Below are 22,526 nucleotides of genomic sequence, written 5' to 3' on the forward strand. Positions count from 1 at the left end.
GATACGGCAATTAGGGATGTGGAGAGAATGAACGATAGATGAAAGCAAGTGATTAGCAATTCTGAGGAGTGGGTCTCCTCTTTTTCTCCCTTTGCCCTCTCTCGCCCATTCTCCTCGTTCCGACAGCCCATTGTGCTGTGAATGTAGCGCTCTGTAATGGGACTCTCCGCCTCAGTCTGGCCTGTATTCGTCTTGCGCTCTCCCTCCCTCCCACTCCCAAACAGCTGTCTGGGAGTGAAAAATATTGACATTAGGCTTCCCAGACTCTGGCTCTAATGTTGGTCTGGAGTTTTAACATGTTTAACATAATCTTTTATCATAAGGACCATTTGAACCCCCCGAACATTCCCCAAGAGAAACAGGAAATGGGCTTTTTGGGTCATTATACACAAGTGGAAATATATGCAGGTGTGTGAATGCGTTTCATTCTATGGGGGCACCTTGGACAACACGTTTTTAGTGACTACAGACACATTTTTTGCATGGACGTGTTTGTGTGCGTCCCGCCCCCATTGCAACCCTGTCCCCGCGCGTGTCAACGTCTCCACAGTCGACCCACCGGGAATTCATCTTCACACTAACTGAACAACACACGACTCCGACTGAGATTATTTCACTTAGTTTCAGTCAAATTTCCGCTCAGTGCACTTTCAAAATTGCTTTGACTGTTATAATTGGAGAAACTATCGAAGAAAATTTGTCAAACATTAATTATGTTGATGATTTTTCATCAGAGAAAACACATCTCGGTGATGAGCAACCTAATAACATTGCCGAGTAATGCCATCGGTGCGCCCAATAAAAGATTTGTTATCCCATTTTCTCAATCAATTCCCCCTTTTTCCAGTTGGATGGCCCTGGTTAATTTCATTCTCAATCAAGGAAAACAGTGGAATCGGAACAGCACCCCATTGCTCCCAACTCTTAGTCCCAGAACATAGGCTGCATGCTATTAAGGTATTGCAACATAAATCGGAATTGCAGATCGCGTGAGTGTGAGTGGGAGTGTCAGCGTGGGCTGGTGGGATGAAAAATTCAGCAATACACCGTGTGGGCACATCCAATTAATCTGATGGATTAGATGTTGTTCCCTTCATTCATTAGAGGGGATATTCCCTTCTGTCTGGGATTAAAGAGCCACGCCTCATTGGTCGCCGCCGGCTTAAAGATGGATGCAACAACACCCGAGAAAACACACACAACCACAGACATTCCATAAATAGATGACACGCATGTTTACATTAAGTGTAGGCTTACATTAACTGAACATAGCATCTTTTAGGTCTACAAACTCGTAATTAAATATTACAGAGGTTACCGAATAAGTCACTAACTAAAGCACACACGTTTACATACGTCCCTCAGGTAGTTTCTAGAAGGTCTGGAAACTTTTGATTAAATGTAAAATATCTCCCAGTTTTTCCGTGATTAACATAATCCTATGAAGCCTAACCTTTAAATGCAGCTATAAGATTATAAAGAAGCAACTTGAATTGACGGCTCCATCTTCCAAAGGAACCACAAGCTGAGGTAAACCTGTAAATGACTTGAGACCTTTTCTTAAAGTCGCCAAACAAATTCCTTTTAAATTGTCTGTTTTCTTCTCATGCATATACGCTGAAAGCTTTGCGGAAATGGCTTTTTAGATTTCCATCTACAAATCTCCCTGTTCTCCATCTCATCTGAATACTTTGACATTCGGAAAACCCATAGACGGTGCTAGAAGCCCTATTGTTTTAAAAAAAACATTCAGTGTAACGCTCCAATGAATTACTAATACAAATTCAAATCTGATAAATGACTGCATAAGAAAAAAAAACATATAGCCCAACATTATTTTCTCATACTTTCTTTCCCAGGAGCCGTTATAAAAAACAACAAATATTTTCGGAGAAAACCCCGGCTGCCGCCTAATGGGTTTCGTGTCGTAACCTTTTACAAATGATTCTGTTCATCGTTTTTACCCAATGTTTCCCCGGCCCCCATCTTTAAAGGTCAAAAGACGCCACTCATGGAGCCAGATAAATGAAAATTCAACAAAGCAGAAAGGAGAGAGAGAGCAAGAGAGAGTCTGAAAATGAGTGTCGGCTGACGAGAGGGAGTGAGCAAGAAAAAGAGAAAGATTATGCTTAATAATGCAAATTACAGTTGCTGTTGAAATTCAAAATACTCAGTGCTAGGTCCTCTCATTTCACTGCCAGAAGATTACATCTAAAAGGGATTACTTTTGTCCCCCCACCCCCCCCCCCCCTTCAGATCCATAGATCCCACTTACAATATATTTTAAAAGAAATGTTATAGAAAACTTTCCAAATGACGAATAAATACAAAATGAGGATATACTGTATGCATGCCTTCACAACCCAGAGTTATTACATCAGATTAGAAAAACATTATTGTCCACACAGTGCGGAGATTTGTCTTTGGCTTCACCACATGAAAAAGACATTAAAAAACAAACAAACATTAAACACTTAGGGAGTTCAACATCTGCAAGATAACCAAATAATAATCCTTCAATTACTTGGTGAAAGCACAATTGGTCGTCAATCATTTTGAATAATATTGTTCCAACTATGCACAACTCTCTTAGGGATATATAATTTTTGTCAATATTGATCAATCTCAGTAAATTTGGTTGCGAATCATTGATGGATAACAATTTTATCTCAGATGATTTTTTTCAGCATAATTAAGTCTGTTCTATTCCCGGTAAAATCAATAAGCCATTCCTGTGAACCTCTCATACAGGCAATAACAGTTCTTTTGGAAAGTATTCAGACTCCTCCACATTTTGTTGTGTCATAATTTATAACTGATTAAATGTATTTTATGCCATCAAATTACACACAACACTCCACAATGACAAAGCAAAAACACGTTTTTAAAAATGTTTGCCAGTAATTTAATATGTCTCCCATAATAATAATGTCTCCCAGTCACTGCCGCTGAGAAGCATCCCCATAACATGATGCTCCCATCACTAGGGGTGCAACAGAATGCCTAACCAACAGTACAGTACGTATAACAGTTTGAAGGTCTTGGTGCGGTAGTTTATTGGTACAGAGCAAAAATGTATTGTCAATGATAACTGAAAATCGGTTTTTAGTATACCTGGGGGAAAAAATATAATTATTCCTGAAATAGTGCTAAAACTCTTTATTCTTATACAGCTCTTTGCAGAATCAGATCTTTGGGTCATTCAGCAAAAAGAACGCTGTCCACCTGGAAGAAGCGTGTTGAACAGATCTGAAGCTAACTATTCAAATAAGGTAAAAAGGAGTTAGAGAAACTGAGCTTGAAAAAAACAGCATTGGCCTGAGATTAAATACCTACAGTAATCCTTGTTTATTCGTGTGTCCACAAGTTTGGTTGCTTACTATATTTTGTTTCTTCGTTTATCCTCAAATCCGGATGTTTGCATATCAACAGTTAAACAGGTATGGTAACATCGTTAGCTAACTTGTCTAAATCGTGTCTCCTACTGTATCAACAAGTTTGAATTTTAGAATATGTGCTTACTCCTTGTAACTTTTATCAACTGATACGTAACGTTGGCTAAATTGTGTTTCTTTGTGTAATGTTATCCACATCATGTGGGTAACGTTACTCTTGGTAATAAATTTAGATTAGCTATACCTGGACCTGTTGTCTGTGTATCCACATTGTTCTTAGCTAGCCTGTGTGTGTCTTATGCTGCCGGTTTTTTAAACATATTTTCTAAACATTGCTTTCAGGTGATGACGTTTCCTGTAGTTTTGTTCCCGGAGGAGAAAGACTGTGGCAGCAGTTCCACGCCAGGTATGTGAATTACATGTTGATCTCGTAACTGCTGCAATGTTTACTTGGTTTCACCATATTTACCTGTTCACCAACTTTTATGTTTATTTTCAGGATGGAGCAAGCGCAGTACTCCAAGGCACCAAAGAGGTACTCCACACCACCATGTAGAGGATGGCTACATAGGTAAGTGTGGGTTCATTCACTTAACCCAGATGCTTAACTTATTAAAGCATGTTGCTTCAAATTTTCAATTTATTTTTAAGGGCAAGAAGGCAGAGGTAGGGGGAAGAGGTAGGGGGAAGAATGAACATTTTGGTGGACACTGCAATTTGAGTTCTGATTGTAAAATAACCAGATATTTAGGACTGAATAATTAACTGTCTGTCTTTACTTTCAGAACATTTGGAGAAGATCAAGTGGCTGGCTGACTGAAGAGAGGGTCGAGCCGAGGGCACAGCTGCCTCTACAATCCGGTAAAAACAAGACTCTAGTTGCGCTAGCATGTTGTCTTCATGAAACATTTCATTTGTCTTGAATGTCATGCAATTCTCAAAATCATGTCAGACCATTTAAGTACAATATCTGATTACTGTATTACAGGAGCTATAAGGAAGAATCTTTCCAACCGGGATGCCACTGATGAGGCCGTCCAGAACCAGGTCCCCAGGTACCACAAAGGGGCAGCTGACCGTGCAGGTGGGAGATGTCGCGGCAGTACAAGGGACCTGCCGTGAATATGAATTACATCTCCAGCACAACCAATACCGCTGCTAAGCTGCTGTACACTGTAGCCTTTTTTTTTTTTTTTACTGCTGCTATGTAGTGTTTTATATATATATATATATATATATATATATATATATATATATATATATATATATATATGATTGCATTATCCTCTAAATATATTTATAGCTCTGTGTGAATGTTCTTAATTCTGGCTAGTTGTAGTGTTATGCCACCATTCATAAGCTTATATCACTGATGTATCTGATATTCAATAACTATTGATTGCTGCTAGGTCATACTTACGTATATTACTGCCATCCTAGCCCTTGTTAATTTTGTATTGTATTGTTTATTTTGTACTTTCAAATTCAAATACTGTACTTTTACTATCTGTTGCTGGACACATTTTCTTGCACTATTTGATTTGGTAAAATGTTTATTTCAATTCATTTGCACATGTTTATTTTGTATGCTTGCTATATAATGCATGTTTTTTTTTGTATGCATCTTGCACTATTTGAAATAAATTGTTTAGATTTAATTCAGTTCATTGTCATTTGTGATATGACCAAAATTACTATAAAGGATTATTATAAATAAAACCTAATATTGGGTCGTGAGGCATCCCGCTGGGTTTATTGCATAAAAGCGGCTAGCCACCGTCGGGCCGCTGATCAGGGTATTGCTAGAAGGCATTGTCATTAAAGCGGCCCGCTTGCCAAACGCTTTGCAGAAACGCTCGACGGCCGCAGTGGCAAAACACTAGTGGGCCACTGGTGTGTTGCTTGCCGGGATGTAGTATACAAATATCCTGACTTTTCCAAAACATAACGTTATAGAATTTAACATGCATCATGTAAAACATTGTGATTTACCTTAAACCGACTGGTTATCCAGTTACTGTGTCTTCCACCATGGCTTCCAACAACGCTGCAGCCGAGTCAATCGGTCAGAACCAGCTTCTGTTATTGTGATCCTCGATCTTCTTGTAATCTTGTTTTCATTTTTTTCCCGGTGTGAATAATGTTTAGCACACCTAACTTGTAGGATATTTTCGTGTACAACTTATCATTAAGAATCGCCGTTTCGAATTCTTGATGGATTTGGTCATCAGTATAAACACTCAACAAGGTCTGGACCTCGTCGTCGGTCCATCTGTCGCTCGATTTCCTCTTTTTAAGGTTCTTTAATTTTTTTAGTAAAAAAATAAATAAACTTGTCTAATAAATCCTGTAAATTGACTCCGCTGAGGACATATAAAAATGGCAGTTGAAAACTTCTGCGAGTAAACTCTACTGGACCAATCAGGAATGTTGAGCACTGCAAGCCCCACCCCAAAAGTTCCGGTACTCTGGGAGAGTCCTACCTCCCGACCAGGGACTGTTTTGGAGGTAAAATGCAGTTGCTGGTTCTAGACACTGGTTCCTGCGGTGGAAACGCAGCGAGTTCCTGGAAAAGTTCCTAGTTCCTGGGTATAATTCCTGCAGTGGTCTACAATCTTGTCCCTGACATCCTTGGACAGCTATTTCGTCTTGGCCATGGTGGAGAGTTTAAAATCTGATTGATTGATTGCTTCTGTGGACAGGTGTCTTTAATACAGGTAACAAGCTGAGATTAGGAGCACTCCCTTAAAGAGTGTGCTCCTAATTTCAGCTCGTTACCTGTATAAAAGACACCTGGGAGCCAGAAATCTTTCTGATTGAGAGGGGATCAAATACTTACTTCACTCATTAAAATGCAAATCACTTTATAGCGTTTTTGACATGCGTTTTTCTGGATTTTTTTGTTATTCTGTCTCTCATTGTTCAAATAAACCTATCATAAAAACTATAGTCTGATCATTTCTTTGTCAGTGGGCAAACGTACAAAATCAGCAGGGGATCAAATGCTTTCCCCCCCTTACGGTACATCCTGTTACAGCCCTACCCAGCACCATGCTTCACCATAGGGGTGGTATAAGCCAGGTGAGGAGGTTTTCCAGACTTTGATTTCGGTCCCATCAGAACTTCAAATATTTTCTCCAAAAGCTCACAAAGGTCCTCCAAACGTCATGTTATATGCCTTTTACTCGGGAGTGGCTTCCGTCTAGCCCACTCTACCATGAAGGCCTTATTGATTGAGTGCTGTAGAGATGGTTGTCCTTTTGGTAGGTTCTCCCATCTCCGCAGAGAATTTTTGCAGTCATGGTCTCCTCCCTGAACATGGCCCCTCGTGCCAGGTTACTAAGTTTGGCTGGACGCCCAGGCCTAGGAAGACTCTTGGTGATCAAAAATGTCTTCCATTTCACAATGATGGAGCCTATTGTGCACAGGGGGACCATTCAAAGCATTTTTTTTGTAACCTTCCCCAGATCTATGCCCGACACAATTCTCTGAGGTCTCTGAGGTCTACAGAGAGTTCCTGAGACTTGGCTTATACTCTGACACGCACCCTGAAGTGTGGTGCCTTATATAGACTGGTGCCTTTCTAAATCATGTCCAATCAATTGAATTTGCTATAAGTGGACTGCAGTCAAGTTGTAGAAACATCAACAATGATCAAGGAACACAGGCTGCATCTCAGCTCATTTATCATTCTTGGGTAGAAACAGGCTTATATGTTGGCATAAGATTTTGCTTACACTCCTCTCACCGCCTGATTTATGAAGCTGTGCGTACCTTTAAAATCCAGGTGTACGCAATACCTGCCCTTGATAAATGCCGCGGCTGAAAACGATTGTCATTAGAATAACACGCCCCTATATATTCAAGTCTCCGCTTCCCCCACGCCCTCATTTTACGCCATGGACACACGGAAGATGGCAAAAAAGAGAAACTTCTCTGACGTGGAGATTGAGACGATCACCAGGGAGGTAGAAAGAAATAAAATTGTTTTATTTGGCAGTTTAAAAAGCAGAATAAAAGATGATGATGTGATGTGGAGTACCAATCATTCACATTAATAATTGCATGACAATTTGTAATATTTGTCTTATTATTTTATGATATTTATTATTAATGACGTTTATTGTTATTTAGAAGAAGAATGTCATTATTAATATTTCTATTATTATTATTTAAAAGAAGAAGAATGTCATTTTTATTATTTTGTCAGTCTGAATTATATTTTGGTCATTAAAAGCCTTTTATTACTGAACCCAGTCCGTGCGCAACTGCTGGGCCTAACCCTGAAACGTCATGTAAAGCGCACAGGCTCGCATCTGAAGGAATACATATAAATCAAATGCTTTGGTAAAGTCACACAAATTAAACATTGAAGTCCATGTTGCACAAAAATAAACACTGATGTTTGTAATTATTATGATGTTGTTTTTTTTACAGTGGGTCATAATATATCATATCTTTTAGTTTGTCAGTGCGTTAGGATTTTGTTTTCTGCGCATTTCCGCACTAACTCAAAACGTGCATACACCACCTCCTGAGCTGGCGTAGGATTTGAGAGTTGTACGCCAACGTTGTGTCTACAGTCCCCTCCTGCTTCATACAGATCGCCATTGTCCCTGTACCGAAGAAACCTTCCATCACCTGCCTGAATGACTACCGCCCTGTAGCACTGATTGCCACCATCATGAAGTGCTTCACATCTGCTCCTCCCTTCCTGACACCTTGGACCCCTTTCAATTTGCATACTGCCCCAATAGATCTATGGACGATGCCATCGCCCTGACGACACACACCGCCCTCTCTCTCAATGTCTGCAAGAGCATGGAGATGATCGTGGACTTCAGGAAGTGGCATAGGCTGGGTCATGCCCCAATACACATCGATGGAGCTGAAGTGGAGAGAGTCTCCGACTTCAAATTCTTCGGTGTGTTCATCAAAGATGACCACACTTGGTCCAGGCAAGCAAACTCGGCAGTGAAAATTGCAAAAAAGCAACTATAGTCCCTTGTGAAGACTCAAGACCTTTGGCATGACTGCAAAAAATCACCAACTTCTAAAGGTGCATCATTAAGGCTGTATTACTGCCTGGTATGGCAGCTGCTTTGTTGCAGATCGCAAGTCTGTGGAGTGTGTCATTGGCTGCCATCTCCCCTCCGTACAAGGCATCTACCATACACAATGCCTTAGGAAAGTAAGGAACATTAAAGACTACAGCCACCAAGACTATGGTCTGTTCACACTGCTACAGTCTGTTAGGCGCTACCGGAGCATCGGGGCACGCACTTCCAGACTCACAAACAGTTTTTACCTTCAGGCCATAAAGCTGCGCAACCAGCAACACTGATCTATGATCATACTGATCACACATGAACAATGCTCTGATGTCGTTATGTACATTCAATGTACATCAGAACATTTGTTGGTTTGTAACATTCATAGGCATATTACATTCAAAATTTTATCTATCATATTAAATACATCTACCCATATTGTACATACTCCCCAACCTACTATTTTTAAAACTGCTGCTAGTTTACATTGTTATGTGTATTATTGCTATATTTTAGCTTTATATATTTCTTAATTCTTACTACGTAGATGCTGTGTGCCATGTCACAAGAATTTCATTTTGCAGGATGACACTGGATCATTCGGTGCATTTGATAAATAAACTTTGAACTTGAATGTATTGTGTGGAGATGGATGGATAGAAAATATATTTAATCAATTATAAATTGTGTCAATAACCCAACAAATTTGCGGAAAGTGAAGTTGACCGAACACGTTCCAAAGGCACTGCACTTCTATTACATTTGATCCATAAGAATTCCTTGGTGTGTCAATTATCATGACACACATTTGTGAGAATATTTTTTTTCTTCACGCTAATAAATGTAAATTGCAATTTTTGCAACTTGATGTTTTTGGTCGTTATTAGCATCCGCGCCAATAACTGAAGATGGCACTTCCTGTTTACTTTCCCCTTGGGTCACTAGGCAAGCGAGTGAAAGGCACGTCACCTGTAGCCCTACACCTATTCAGAGCTTGAGGTCTCCAGACAGGTACTGGGACATTCTACGGTAAGATATAAACTGTGGCCTAGAGGTAGCATTGTCAAGGAGTTAATAGGCAGCCGGGTACTTTCGAGAGGTGTAGGGGGATCGATAATGCCAGGAACTCGGCCCACTGTGGCTGACAAAAGCGTGTGTGCGCGCACGCGGGTGTGTTAACACAGTCCTGATAAATTGAGTGTTTTTGGATTCCTGTCCATCTCTTTGTCTATCAGACAAAATAACCAAGTTGTTTGTCTGTCCTAAAGCTATCTGGACCTCAATAACATCATTACCGTCATTGCCACAATCATCCTAGCCAGCCCTTAACAATGCTCTGTGATGTGAAACACTGGATCATCCCAGATAATGCCCCACTGCTACTCTATGCCAGCTCTGTCGACAGCCTCGCACGCACGCACGCACGCACGCACACATGCACGCGCACACGCACGCACGCACGCACGCACACACACTTCAATGAGGACCCTTTAGTCCAGCACATCTCAATCTGCGGCGGTAAACTTCCAGTGAGTCCTTGCTATCCTCATAAGTCATTGGCCAATATCACATAACCCTGAGATCCTCCCAGAGCTCATATTAGCCGGGGGCCATAAAAAGTTACACTGTCTAGCCATTCCTTCTGCTAGCACTCCTGTATGCCGAGCGGGAGGCCCGGAATTCATACAGCGACATTATAATATTTCAATAAGAACCGCACAAATTCAATATAGCAATCCTGCTGACACATGCAGCCGTATTGATTCAATCTGGGGGCTCAGAGAGAGGGCTTGAGAGCAGGATGAGGTAGGTGTGCAACCAAGGAGGAGTGGATGGATAAAGCCCAGGGTTTAAAGTGACTGAACGGGGAAAGACGATAGGCTATGGCTTTGAGAGTTCTGGGGATGATTGACAGATGCAGGTTGTTAACACGTTTTTCCCCTCCGCCCCTTGTGAGGACATGTCGATAGATAACGGAGTTTGATAATCTTCTTCAGACCGAAGTAAAAAGTATTTGTGCCAGGAGAAAAGGGACGGCCAACTCCGGACTGGAATGCTAGTGGGTGCGTGCAGTTTTTGCTCCAGTCCAGTACTGACATTCCTGTTTCAAATAACCCACCGGGGCGTCTTTCCTTTGTTTTGTGCGTTGGCGCCAGAAATGGATTTACTGAAAAAATTTAAATGAACCCCTGGCTTCCGGCTGGCCAGTCTGTTTCCGTGGCCAGTCCCTGGATGTAAATGTTTTCCCGTCAAGGTGATTAATTCCAGGTTAATCAGCGTTTCTTGTCAGTTTTGTTTTCTTGTTGTGTTTTCCTCTCCCTCCATCTCTCCTAGGTCTCTCCATTCTTAATTAAGGCGCTCATTCGCCACACAGATTCATTTTGAATGCTCCAGTCCCCCGCAACGAAGAGCTACAACATCCTGGACAGGAGCCCAAAACACAAACACAAAAATCCTCTGCCTGAAGTGCACTTTTATTTAATGCTTTTGTTCACAGTTCAATTCACCTAATATAGACTTACTGCTATTGCCCAGAAACCCCTCCCAGGAACTCAAATGTCCCCAGATAAAACAACAACGAAATTGCAAAGATATAGTAAAAGTGACAACTGTCAGCTCAGATTAAGAAAGGAACTCAGAGATCTATATATTCGAACGGTGTCTTTCGAGAGCAGGGCAGAGGAGGATATATGCAGCCAAACGTCATTAAGGAAGAGGGTGAACTGGGAGGTGGGATATGAGGTGTGGCTAATTTGTAAGTGCAATAGAGGGCACTGCGTCTGGAAGACCCAGACTGGACCGATCAGGAGTCCAGGCTGAAATACATTACTTAAAAGTTAAGGTTCAAACATTTCCACGTTTTCAGGAGAAAGACGTTCCTCTGGGCTCGCAACGTGCCTTCCCTGACGTTCTCTGGGGCTGCTGAAGTGATCAACAAACCCATGGCACAATGCCACGTTGTTCAATCTCCATCACGTTTAAGGAGTCAAGTTCTATTATTTTATGCTAGTTCTGCTGTTAACAGCAACCTCTACCTCACCGTATCCTTCTCTGAAAACGTAAGGTTCCACCATTTTGGTTCTAGACACTAGTCACATTATTTCGCTGCCTTTTTGGCTCAGACTAATGCCCCAGTTTCAAGTTCCAGGACACAAAAGTCCACTTACATAAATTTGTGTTGCCGGAATCTCAGTTGTATTCTGGAATGGCTGTTGGATAATGCCTATTGACACTCAATCCTATTAAGAATCGGCATTGTCTCCTTCGGAGTTCTACAGATCCACTCTGCCCTAATGTACATAGTCTGAGGAATGGAATGTGTTTAGTCACCAACATCTCTCATATACCCCAGGATTCTCAACCACATTCCCCACGGGCCGAGCAGATATAATTGAATTTTGTTTCGTCCTGGAACCTCCCTATTCAGATTTGATCAGTAGAATCTTCCAGGTATAGACATTTTCTGTTTGATGTCATTTAAATGTTCTTGTAGCCCACCCCCTGCAGACAAAGAGGTAGGCGGGGTTCGAAATAGGATTCAACAGATGCAGCACACTCTGGTTTGGGAGTCTGCCTGTCTGTTCAGACAGAACGAGTAAGAGATTTGTTTAGGTATTATTTTATCAGTCAGAGTCAAACTGACACCAAAGTCTCTTAGAGATAAGCCCTGGACTAGATAGCAATAGAAATGGCAAGAGAAAGGGAGAAAAGAAGAGACAGACAGACCAACAGACAAGCAGAGAGACATATAGATAGACAGCCAGTCAAACAAGTAGAAACAAAAAGACAAATACAGGCAAAGAAAGACAGACAGGCTTTCTAACTCAGACACACAGAAAGAAATCAAAGATACAGACAGAGACGTATGTAAAGACAGACCGGCAGGCAGACACACAGAGACAGACAGGCAGAGACAGACAGGCAGAGACAGACAGGCAGAGACAGACAGGTGAACAGAGACAGACAGCTAAAGAGTAGGACTGTAAGAGGTCAATATTGTGGTATAGTGTTAAATGTGAAATGACTTCTCTCACCTTTTCTTCTGTGCACAAATAGCTCCAGTAGCCCATGAGCTCTGGCACCATCTGAACTCACTGGCCGACCAGCAGCCTCTGTCGCTTTCATTACCCAAACAACCCTGGTCCCTCTCCCACATTCTCTCTTTCCAAATGGGTTTATAGAAGGGAGGGAGGGAGGGAGGGAGGGAGGGAGGGAGGGAGGGAGGGAGGGAGGGAGGGAGGGAGGGAGGGGAGGGTTCATTCACCAGACGAAGTCTAAATAGCACTTTTCAGTCTGACAAGAGGTAAATAATTCCATGCAAATGCATTTAGTTTGACAATCAAGGTAATGTGTTCTTTGTCTCTCTATCTCTAGTCTTGTCTCCTTTACACTCTCTCTCCCTCCCATCAACCTCTACTCTCAATTTCTCTTTACCTCTGTCATCCTCAAGTTTCAATTTATTTTATTTTTTAAATTTCACACATCGGTGATCAACAATAAAATATGGACAGGAAATCTAGCCGGGAAAACAAGACATACTTCTCAGGCACTATTTTTAGTTCCCAACTGCTGTTAGCCAACAACCCCCCCCCACCCCCATAACAGTATGAAATGATCCTGAAGGCCCGGTAGGAACATGTCTGTGAGAAATAGCCTTGCACTGAGATCTGATGGAAGTAAATACACCCCCAGATCCTGATATATAAAAAAAAAAAGCAGCATGCAGACTTAAAGACGTAAACAGATTTTCAGATGTAAACAGACATGTCGTCACACCCCCGCGTGGCCTGGGCTGGTCCGGCGCTCTGTACTGGTGCAGCATGGGTTCGAATACGACCTACAGTACATGCTCACGTGTCTCAATGTAGGCAACACATCTGTAACCTACTCAAGTCAGCGTTGGAACCACAGCTCCAACTCACAGACTCAAAGTCATTTAAGTAAGTTGGACGACACTGTTCACTGACTGACACACACACACACACACACACACACACAATCGAATACAGTCCATCATCTTCTCACTCTGTTCACACCAAACAAATGAGAGGCATAATGTGCCGTTTAACAATTTATATCCCATTAGCCGTTCTATTTCCTCTTAATTGTCATTCCATGATGCGCCGGTCTTCCGTATGTCACATGTCCCTCTAAACCTCACAGCGTCTCCTCTTCCTCCCTCTCTTCCCTTCTTTTTAGTTTTTTCCTCACTCACCCCACTTCTCTCTCACACTCATTCTCTCCCCCTAATCGCCTTTTTCCGTCTCACTCTCTCTCCCAAACATTCTCTCTTGCTCTCATTCCTTCTCTCACACATTTTTCCCCATCACCCTCTCCCTCCTCTCACGCCAAACTCACCCGAATTCTCTCCCACACTCTCTCTCCTTCACCCCCCGCCCCCCAGAAAAACCAACTTTTCAGGAAGGAGAAACTAGTTTCCCACTAATCCTCTAACCACGCGTCAAACTCCCCCGCCCCATCAGAGCAGAAACTATTTATTGATCGTTCTGTCCATCTCTCACCGTATCATTTCATTCCAATGTTTCATTGATCCGTTCTACTGCCTAAGGCTGTACTGTTTTCTTAGCAGAGCTTTTCAAACTATTTGGACATATATTATATAGGCTGTATAATGTATGTATATATATATATTGTATGTATATGTATTTCTATATACATACAGCATAGCATTTCAAGACTTATCTACAAATATATGGAAATATGCAAATGTCTGCTGATGACATAATTAAAACTGGGTATGTTGAACAAAATGTACCCGCTGTCTATCTTTCTGTCGGTCTGTGTTATGTCCCATCCACCCCAGTAACCTTCACATCCTAACTGTGTTCTTGTAACCGCCCAGACAGGGCACGTCCGCCCCCCCAACCCCCCACCTGGGCCGCTGCAGCCCTGATGGCTCTCTAGAATGACATAAAGCCGCTATGACTGCTCCAGGCATCTGCACGCACGCACGCACACACCTCACTGAAACTGCCCATAAAACTACAGGCCCAGATTGGGCGCGCTGTGTTTTCCAGTCCTCTCCAGAACCATCTCTCAACACGGGTGTCCGGCGCCTCAAGTGGCCCTTCTCTAACATCTGATCAGAGACCAGTGAAGGTGTAGCCACAAAAAGGCTTCATAGATTGCTTCTACGCTAAGACACGCACAAATGTGAAACATGAATAGAGAATGCGGGGGTGTCCTATACGTGTTTGGGTGCGCCTGGTGTTGATGCATGTGTCAAGTTCATGTGTGTCTGATTCTGACAAAGTTCCACTGACTAACGGAGTCAGGGGATTCAATGACTATACAGAGTCAGGGGATTCAATGACTATACAGAGTCAGGGGATTCAATGACTATACAGAGTCAGGGGATTCAATGACTATACAGAGTCAGGGGATTCAATGACTATACAGAGTCAGGGGATTCAATGACTATACAGAGTCAGGGGATTCAATGACTATACAGAGTCAGGGGATTCAATGACTATACAGAGTCAGGGGATTCAATGACTATACAGAGTCAGGGGATTCAATGACTATACAGAGTCAGGGGATTCAATGACTATACAGAGTCAGGGGATTCAATGACTATACAGAGTCAGGGGATTCAATGACTATACAGAGTCAGGGGATTCAATGACTATACAGAGTCAGGGGATTCAATGACTATACAGAGTCAGGGGATTCAATGACTATACAGAGTCAGGGGATTCAATGACTATACAGAGTCAGGGGATTCAATGACTATACAGAGTCAGGGGATTCAATGACTATACAGAGTCAGGGGATTCAACGACTATACAGAGTCAGGGGATTCAACGACTATACAGAGTCAGGGGATTCAACGACTATACAGAGTCAGGGGATTCAACGACTATACAGAGTCAGGGGATTCAACGACTATACAGAGTCAGGGGATTCAACGACTATACAGAGTCAGGGGATTCAACGACTATACAGAGTCAGGGGATTCAACGACTATACAGAGTCAGGGGATTCAACGACTATACAGAGTCAGGGGATTCAACGACTATACAGAGTCAGGGGATTCAACGACTATACAGAGTCAGGGGATTCAACGACTATACAGAGTCAGGGGATTCAACGACTATACAGAGTCAGGGGATTCAACGACTATACAGAGTCAGGGGATTCAACGACTATACAGAGTCAGGGGATTCAACGACTATACAGAGTCAGGGGATTCAACGACTATACAGAGTCAGGGGATTCAACGACTATACAGAGTCAGGGGATTCAACGACTATACAGAGTCAGGGGATTCAATGACTATACAGAGTCAGGGGATTCAATGACTATACAGAGTCAGGGGATTCAATGACTATACAGAGTCAGGGGATTCTTTGAGCAATATACAGGAACCCGTTGAGAGACATCTTATCAATCAGTAAGAAGAAAAAACTGTATCTTTACAACGGCAAGGATAATATCGTAAATTTGCAAGTAATGGAGGGTTAAAGGAAGGGCAGAGGAGGGAGACAGAGTGAAAAGTGCCATTAATAAACCAATAATCAAGGAGAAAAAGAAAACGTCCACAGGAGTTGAGGGCCATGGTGCTGAAGAAAAAGATAAATGGCACAGTGGAGGACAAACACACAAGAGAGCAAAGAAAGCACGTAGAAATGGACAGGCACTCACCACTTGTCCGTTCTGTGGGTTCTTGTGCGCGTAGGGCGGACCGCGGATGTGGTTCCACATCTGGCCCGATGTCATCGCAAACACCACACACTGAGGAGAGAGGAGAAAGAGAGGACAGGGAGGCGAAACAGAGCAGAGAGAGAGGAGAGGGGCTGGGTGTTTTGTAAGAGCCCTTTGTGAAGACTGGTGTAAAAAGGGTTTTATAAAATACATTGGACCGACTGACTGAGATATCACTTCACACATACAACCCTCCTCCTTACATACACACAATCCCAAGCACACATTGCCACACCTCTACAGAGCCAGACAGAGAAAGGGAGCTGGTCTAAAGAGCAAAGGGAGACAGTGTAAACAGATGTTTACCATGCCAATAAAGACCCTTTGAATTAAAGTGAAAGGGATAGCGGCGGAGACATGAATAGACTGAAGTAGCCTGCGTATCCTCATCGATCCAGGACACGCCACTTCAACAGGGGAGATGTAAAACCACACTGGCTCTGACGTGTGCGACTTGACTGCGGCTCCCCTCGTGATCAATAGCCTCTGCGGCTTTGTCGGACGTCTCCCTCGTTAAGTTTGAGTACGATGGCTGTCGTATCTCTTGACACCACTACGGCTGTCGTATCTCTTGACACCACTACGGCTGTCGTATCTCTTGACACCACTACGGCTGTCGTATCTCTGAAACATACGGCTGTCGTATCTCTGAAACATACGGCTGTCGTATCTCTGAAACATACGGCTGTCGTATCTCTGAAACATACGGCTGTCGTATCTCTGAAACATACGGCTGTCGTATCTCTGAAACATACGGCTGTCGTATCTCTGAAACATACGGCTGTCGTATCTCTGAAACATACGGCTGTCGTATCTCTGAAACATACGGCTGTCGTATCTCTGAAACATACGGCTGTCGTATCTCAGAAACATACGGCTGTCGTATCTCAGAAACATACGGCTGTCGTATCTCAGAAACATACGGCTGTCGTATCTCAGAAACTAGGGCTGTCGTATCTCAGAAACTAGGGCTGTCGTATCTCAGAAACTAGGGCTGTCGTATCTCAGAAACTAGGGCTGTCGTATCTCAGAAACTAGGGCTGTCGTATCTCAGAAACTAGGGCTGTCGTATCTCAGAAACTAGGGCTGTCGTATCTCAGAAACTAGGGCTGTCGTATCTCAGAAATTAGGGCTGTCGTATCTCAGAAATTAGGGCTGTCGTACCTCAAACTACGGCTGTCGTATCTCAAACTAGGGCTGTCGTATCTCAAACTAGGGCTGTCGTATCTCAAACTAGGGCTGTCGTATCTCTAAAAGTAGGGCTGTCGTATCTCTAAAAGTAGGGCTGTCGTATCTCTAAAAGTAGGGCTGTCGTATCTCTAAAAGTAGGGCTGTCGTATCTCTGAAAGTATGGCATGATACTGAACTCCTAGCAGTAAAACTGAAGTGTCAACTGTAGTAGTTGTTCAGGCTCTGGGCCCCCCAACAGTCCTATAAAACTCCACCCATTGGTATAAAGAGAAAATCCCACTGCACCAGGGCAGTTTAGAGGATACTGCTAAAGTACTATAAGGTACTAAATGTATGCAATCAATAATGGATGCAAGTCGCTCTGTTAGCTAAATAACTAAAATGTTTTTAAAACATTTAAAGTGTCCCCTCTTGATTCATGCCCAGGAGTGCGTTCAGTTGCAGCGCAGAAAAGACAAGGTTCAAAACAAAGCCGCACAGTGGGTCCTGGTGTTAACAACAAACATGACAATTTGTCCTGGTTGAGGCTTGGAGATGGACTGGCTTCTTGATTTGAGGAGGAATGTGTGTTGAAAACATCTAAATACATGCATTATATATCGGAACAGGATCAAAATGGACCTACATATGCCACAACTGGTTTCATCAGTTCCCGAACCAAAAAAAAAATGGGAGCATCGCTCAGTTATGTAGAGTTGTGTAATTATATAGAGTAATGTCATTGTGAAATACTCTAACGCAAAAATCGAAATCAGTATTTGATAGACAGTGGTTTTTTTTGGGCGGTTATGTGTCAATTTATTTTTTCTCAGGGGTTCTGTTTTTCTGCACGCATTTGTCTGAGCATGCACTGCGTGGCAATGGCTGCCTTTCTCACCAGTGCGGCCATGGCCCAGCCGGTCTTGTTGTAGATGAACTCCAGGTTGTTCCTTCGGAGGTAGAGCAGCCCTCCGACCAGAGACACCAGCAGGGCCAAGGCTATGGTGCCCGAGTAGTTGGGGGGACGGAACACTCGGATCTGGGAATGGAGTGCAATGAGAGAGAAGGGAGAAGAGAGAAAAAAGCCAGGGAGTAGACAAGAGTGAAAGGGTGCAGAGTCCCAGCTCGATTCTTCTGATCGAAGCAGACCAATTGATTGATACTGCTGAGCAAAAGGTAATTACGCAACACAGGGGTTCCTGTCAGTGAGCTTTGATATTTGTGTGTGTGTGTGTTGTGTGTGGGGAGGGGGTGGTTAAGGCTACAAGCTTATCCGAACTTCCTATTGAAAACGAAGAGAGAGGTGCCACCATTTCAGAGTTGAATTTAGGAGGACGAACTTCCGAAAACATAGTAAACATTTTTTAAATGATAAGCATTTCATACTGGAACCATTTCAGGCAGGCCCCCGGTTTCTCTGACGCTGTTTTCCAGTGCACACAGAACAACTTTTCAAAATGCTTCCCCAGAAACCTAACCTTAACCTAACCGTAAACCCCTCCTTCTAAACCGAATCCCAAATGAGATTTTGAAAAACTACGTTTTTCTTTTTTCGGCTGAGTCTGTTCACAGAAAAATAAGCATTTGATTACTTGCAACTTCTCTACACTAGGAAAACCCCAGGGATGGACAAACCTGACCCAGGTCTACTGGTTAGGGTTACACCACATACAATATTTCTTTCTTTATCCAACACTGATTTCGGGGGCCGTTCCTAAAGTATGACGGTGGATACAGTGACCTTGTCCATTATCGTCCCGGTTCTGTCACGTAAAAAGCGCTCGCATTTGGTTCATAGATAATCTCTCTTTTAAAACCCACATTACCGAATTATTGAACAAGCTGAAAGTTAAATTGGTTTATTTCACGGAAACAAATCATGTCTGTCTCATCTCAGCATAGGAATGAAATCGGGGCAAGCCAATTCGTGTCAGTAGTAGATTAAGGTGATGTGCTATATATGCAAGCCTCAGTATCAGCAGTGAAACCACCGGTTTCAATCTATCATGTTCTAATTTTAAATAAATTACCTTTTCAGAAATAATTTTGATTTATTTTATTAATGTGAGCGTGTGTTTTATATTAATGTACATTGCTTAATGTAAAAAAAAATAAAAGATACGAATTAGAGAAAATATAAATTAGAACAAACATAACCCCTGAGTTGCAAAATGGCCTTTTCCTTTGGGGGGACAGGTGAAACAAGGTCATATAGCTTGTTTTACTATATTTGTTTGGTCCCCACAACTAAAACTTGCACACACACACACATCCTATAAACATGCCAATTCTATTGAAGGTTGTAATATGTTGCCGTAGAGACAGAATGCGTCGATCGCCGGCCTTGCCTTCTAAAGCTATTGGATTATCTCCGATAAAGGGAAGCGCATTGCCCATATTTCAGACTGCTTGTGGAACCAGGAGGCGGAGTGTGTACGTGTTATGCAGTTCCTGTTTGCGTGTGTTTGTCCAATGTCAACTGTTGTTTTTTTTCCTTCTTCGACAGGACGGAGAATCCAAAGGATTGATGAAGGACAGGGGGAGATGGCTCTCCATAATGGAGGACAGTTAAAAAGGGAGACGGTAGAGCTCACCGGAATGCCATGGATCTTATATGGATAACAGTTGCTCAACTCATTGGGATTCTTACAGAGTGCGAGTAGAAACTGCCAAAGCTGAGGCACACTAACAGAAAGCCTTTTATCCCATACAGTAAAACCATTTATAAACAACATTCCACAAGGCAGAAAACTGGTGCTTTTTGAACACTTGACACAAGACGTTTCAAAATGCGAAGTTTCATCAAACGTTGCTCGCATGTTGTGGTTCGATGTTAGCACAACAATCACATAAGGTAACCTGATCAGAATTATGTCAAATCGTGTTTTTGGAAAACATTGCGTGTAATTCACAGCCATTACTTGCTTTTTGTGTTGGGATTTGACTTTACTTCCGCAAAATGCTCTTATCCTTCTTGTTGGTTGTGTCTGCATCAGATAGGTATGTCTGGTGATGGAATCTCTGAGAGAAAGGTTAACCTTTGTATTCATCTTTGGGACTGAGTCTGGGATAAAGACCACATTTAATATAATCTTGTTCGGATGCTCGCCTGTTCTGTTACTAGCAAGCAATTTGTTTCTCAGTGTTCGTTTTCTAATGATGTACTTCTATATTGTTGTTATTGCTGTAATAAAAGGCTGAAGTCCAAAAGAGAACCGGTTCGATTGCCCACGTAGCGGACAGACAGAGGATAAGTCAATCAGAACTGGAGCAGAACAACAATAACAGAAAACGGACACCATTTGAACCCAGCCCGGACAATCGCCACGTGTTACAAAACACATTAGATAACACAGGTACGTGTGTAAAAGAAAACATGCACGGCGTCAAATACAATGGCCGGCTGTCTCACCGCAAATGAGGCGTGGTTCTCAATCGGCTTACTGGGCAAAATGAACGGTGAAACAACACAAAGAAAAAGCCTCACCTGTACATCGGTGCGGTCAGCGATCCACTTGGCCAGCTGCTCTGAGGCAAAGCCAATACGCTGGAGGTCAAAGGTGTCCGCCCTCTTAGGTTTTCCCTTGGCTGGGAAGTGCATGAAGGTAGGTGCCGAGTTCATATTCAACTGGAGTGGAAGAGATGGAAAGAGACCGAGCGAGACAGAGGAAGAGATAAACAGAGATAAAGAGAGAGAGAGAGACGGGGGAAGAGATAAACAGAGATAAAGAGAGAGAGAGAGACGGGGGAGAAAAGAGAACAAGCAAGAAACTGAAATTAGGAAGGGGGGAAAAAAGGACATTAGGTGTGTAGGCACGGGGAGGAAAAGGGCAAGAAAAGAAAGAGGGAACAGGTGGGATGAGAGACAAGGGAGGGAGAGAGGTAGGGGTGGGGGAGGCGGGGCATAAGGGTGAAGGGCAAAGAGAGAAGTGCTGAGAAAGACAATTGCTTTCGGATCACATGACTGACACACACACACACACACACACACACACAATGTTTGCTTCCCCGAGGTGTTACGTGCAAGTAGGGGGCCCCGCCGCATGACGTGCCCGGCCACAAGGCCACCCGCCCAGGGAGAGCGGAAGCAGGGGGCAGGGCACCCGCTGGTGGCCCCGCGGCACACCTAATTACCGAACCCTCCCACCACCGAGGCTGGCGACGGTCATTAGGCCTAATGAACGGCCAGGCGGCGCCGGCCGCATACTTAGTGTCCGGGCGCCTGCCTCTGCTCTCACACGGTGGGGTACATCTCTGTCGTTCTCCCACCCTGCCGCCTCATTCTGTCCCTGCGTGGAGAGCGTGTCCTTCCTTGAATCTCAACGTTCTAATTCAACTGGTTGTAGGTGGCACGTGCCTAACAGCGAGTCGAGGAGGGGAAATAAAAAGGAGGAGGAAATCAAAGTTCTTATTCGTCTCAGTTTTCCCCTCTCGTCTGCCGTGTCTGTGTGTTTCTATGGAGAGTATCTCGAACCACATGTTAAATATGGCGCCTGGGTGTGATCTTCACTGGTTTTTACCTCGGAGACCCGGCTCTCCGCAATTAAAATCAACAAAAAAAGTCAGTTCACTCCCAACCCCGGGAAACTCGACAGCGAACAAAGTGAGGATCATTACGAAGGTTATTTCTGTTAATTGCATGAAACGAGCCCGCGGCTCCCTCCCTGGAGCGTAGAGGTGAATCAACCATTAGGAGTACTATACACTAGCGCTCGCTCCATAAAAACAAAAGAAAAGCTAGACAAAGTGATCTGCATTTAATTACATGTCATTTTAATCTTAGAGGCCCATAATCGCATAATTGCTCGAGTAGAGAGCGTGAGGCGTACCTCAGGGGTGCGTGTTAAGCCCAGATGGATTGCTTATTGGGTATGGTAATGGACGGTTGGAAGCTAGCTTCACATCTGTTTATTGTAATGCAAATTACTGCTAGGGATAAGAAACTAACATTTCATCACGGGTTTCTCTGGTGCTGAGTTGCTATGACGATATGGAATATAGATTTCAGGTGTTGGGTGAGTATTAATGTCCATGCAGAGTGATAGAGCAGTCACTCCCCTACCGTAAGAAAATCTGGCACACTGTGACATGCAGAACACGCACTTACATTTGCACACGTACATACACACAGTACGAGGACCATTAAAATTCAATCTGGAAGCCTCCCTATTCAAATCAATATTGG

General features: G+C 43.1%; 1 protein-coding gene across 2 annotated transcripts in view; it reads right to left on the reverse strand.

Annotated features, from left to right (window-relative positions):
- tusc3 (tumor suppressor candidate 3) overlaps positions 1-22,526 on the reverse strand; it is an 88,809-nt gene that overhangs the window by 35,097 nt on the left and 31,186 nt on the right. For both annotated transcript variants that reach the window (XM_020043611.2, XM_010888452.4), the window contains exons 4-6: positions 20,829-20,969; positions 18,240-18,380; positions 16,112-16,201 (exon numbers count right to left, since the gene is read on the reverse strand). In XM_020043611.2, coding sequence (XP_019899170.2) covers positions 16,112-16,201; positions 18,240-18,380; positions 20,829-20,969 — 372 coding nt within the window. The remainder of the gene's footprint in view (positions 1-16,111; positions 16,202-18,239; positions 18,381-20,828; positions 20,970-22,526) is intronic.

Source organism: Esox lucius, chromosome 25 (genome assembly GCF_011004845.1).
Source record: "Esox lucius isolate fEsoLuc1 chromosome 25, fEsoLuc1.pri, whole genome shotgun sequence".
Lineage (NCBI taxonomy): Eukaryota > Metazoa > Chordata > Actinopteri > Esociformes > Esocidae > Esox > Esox lucius.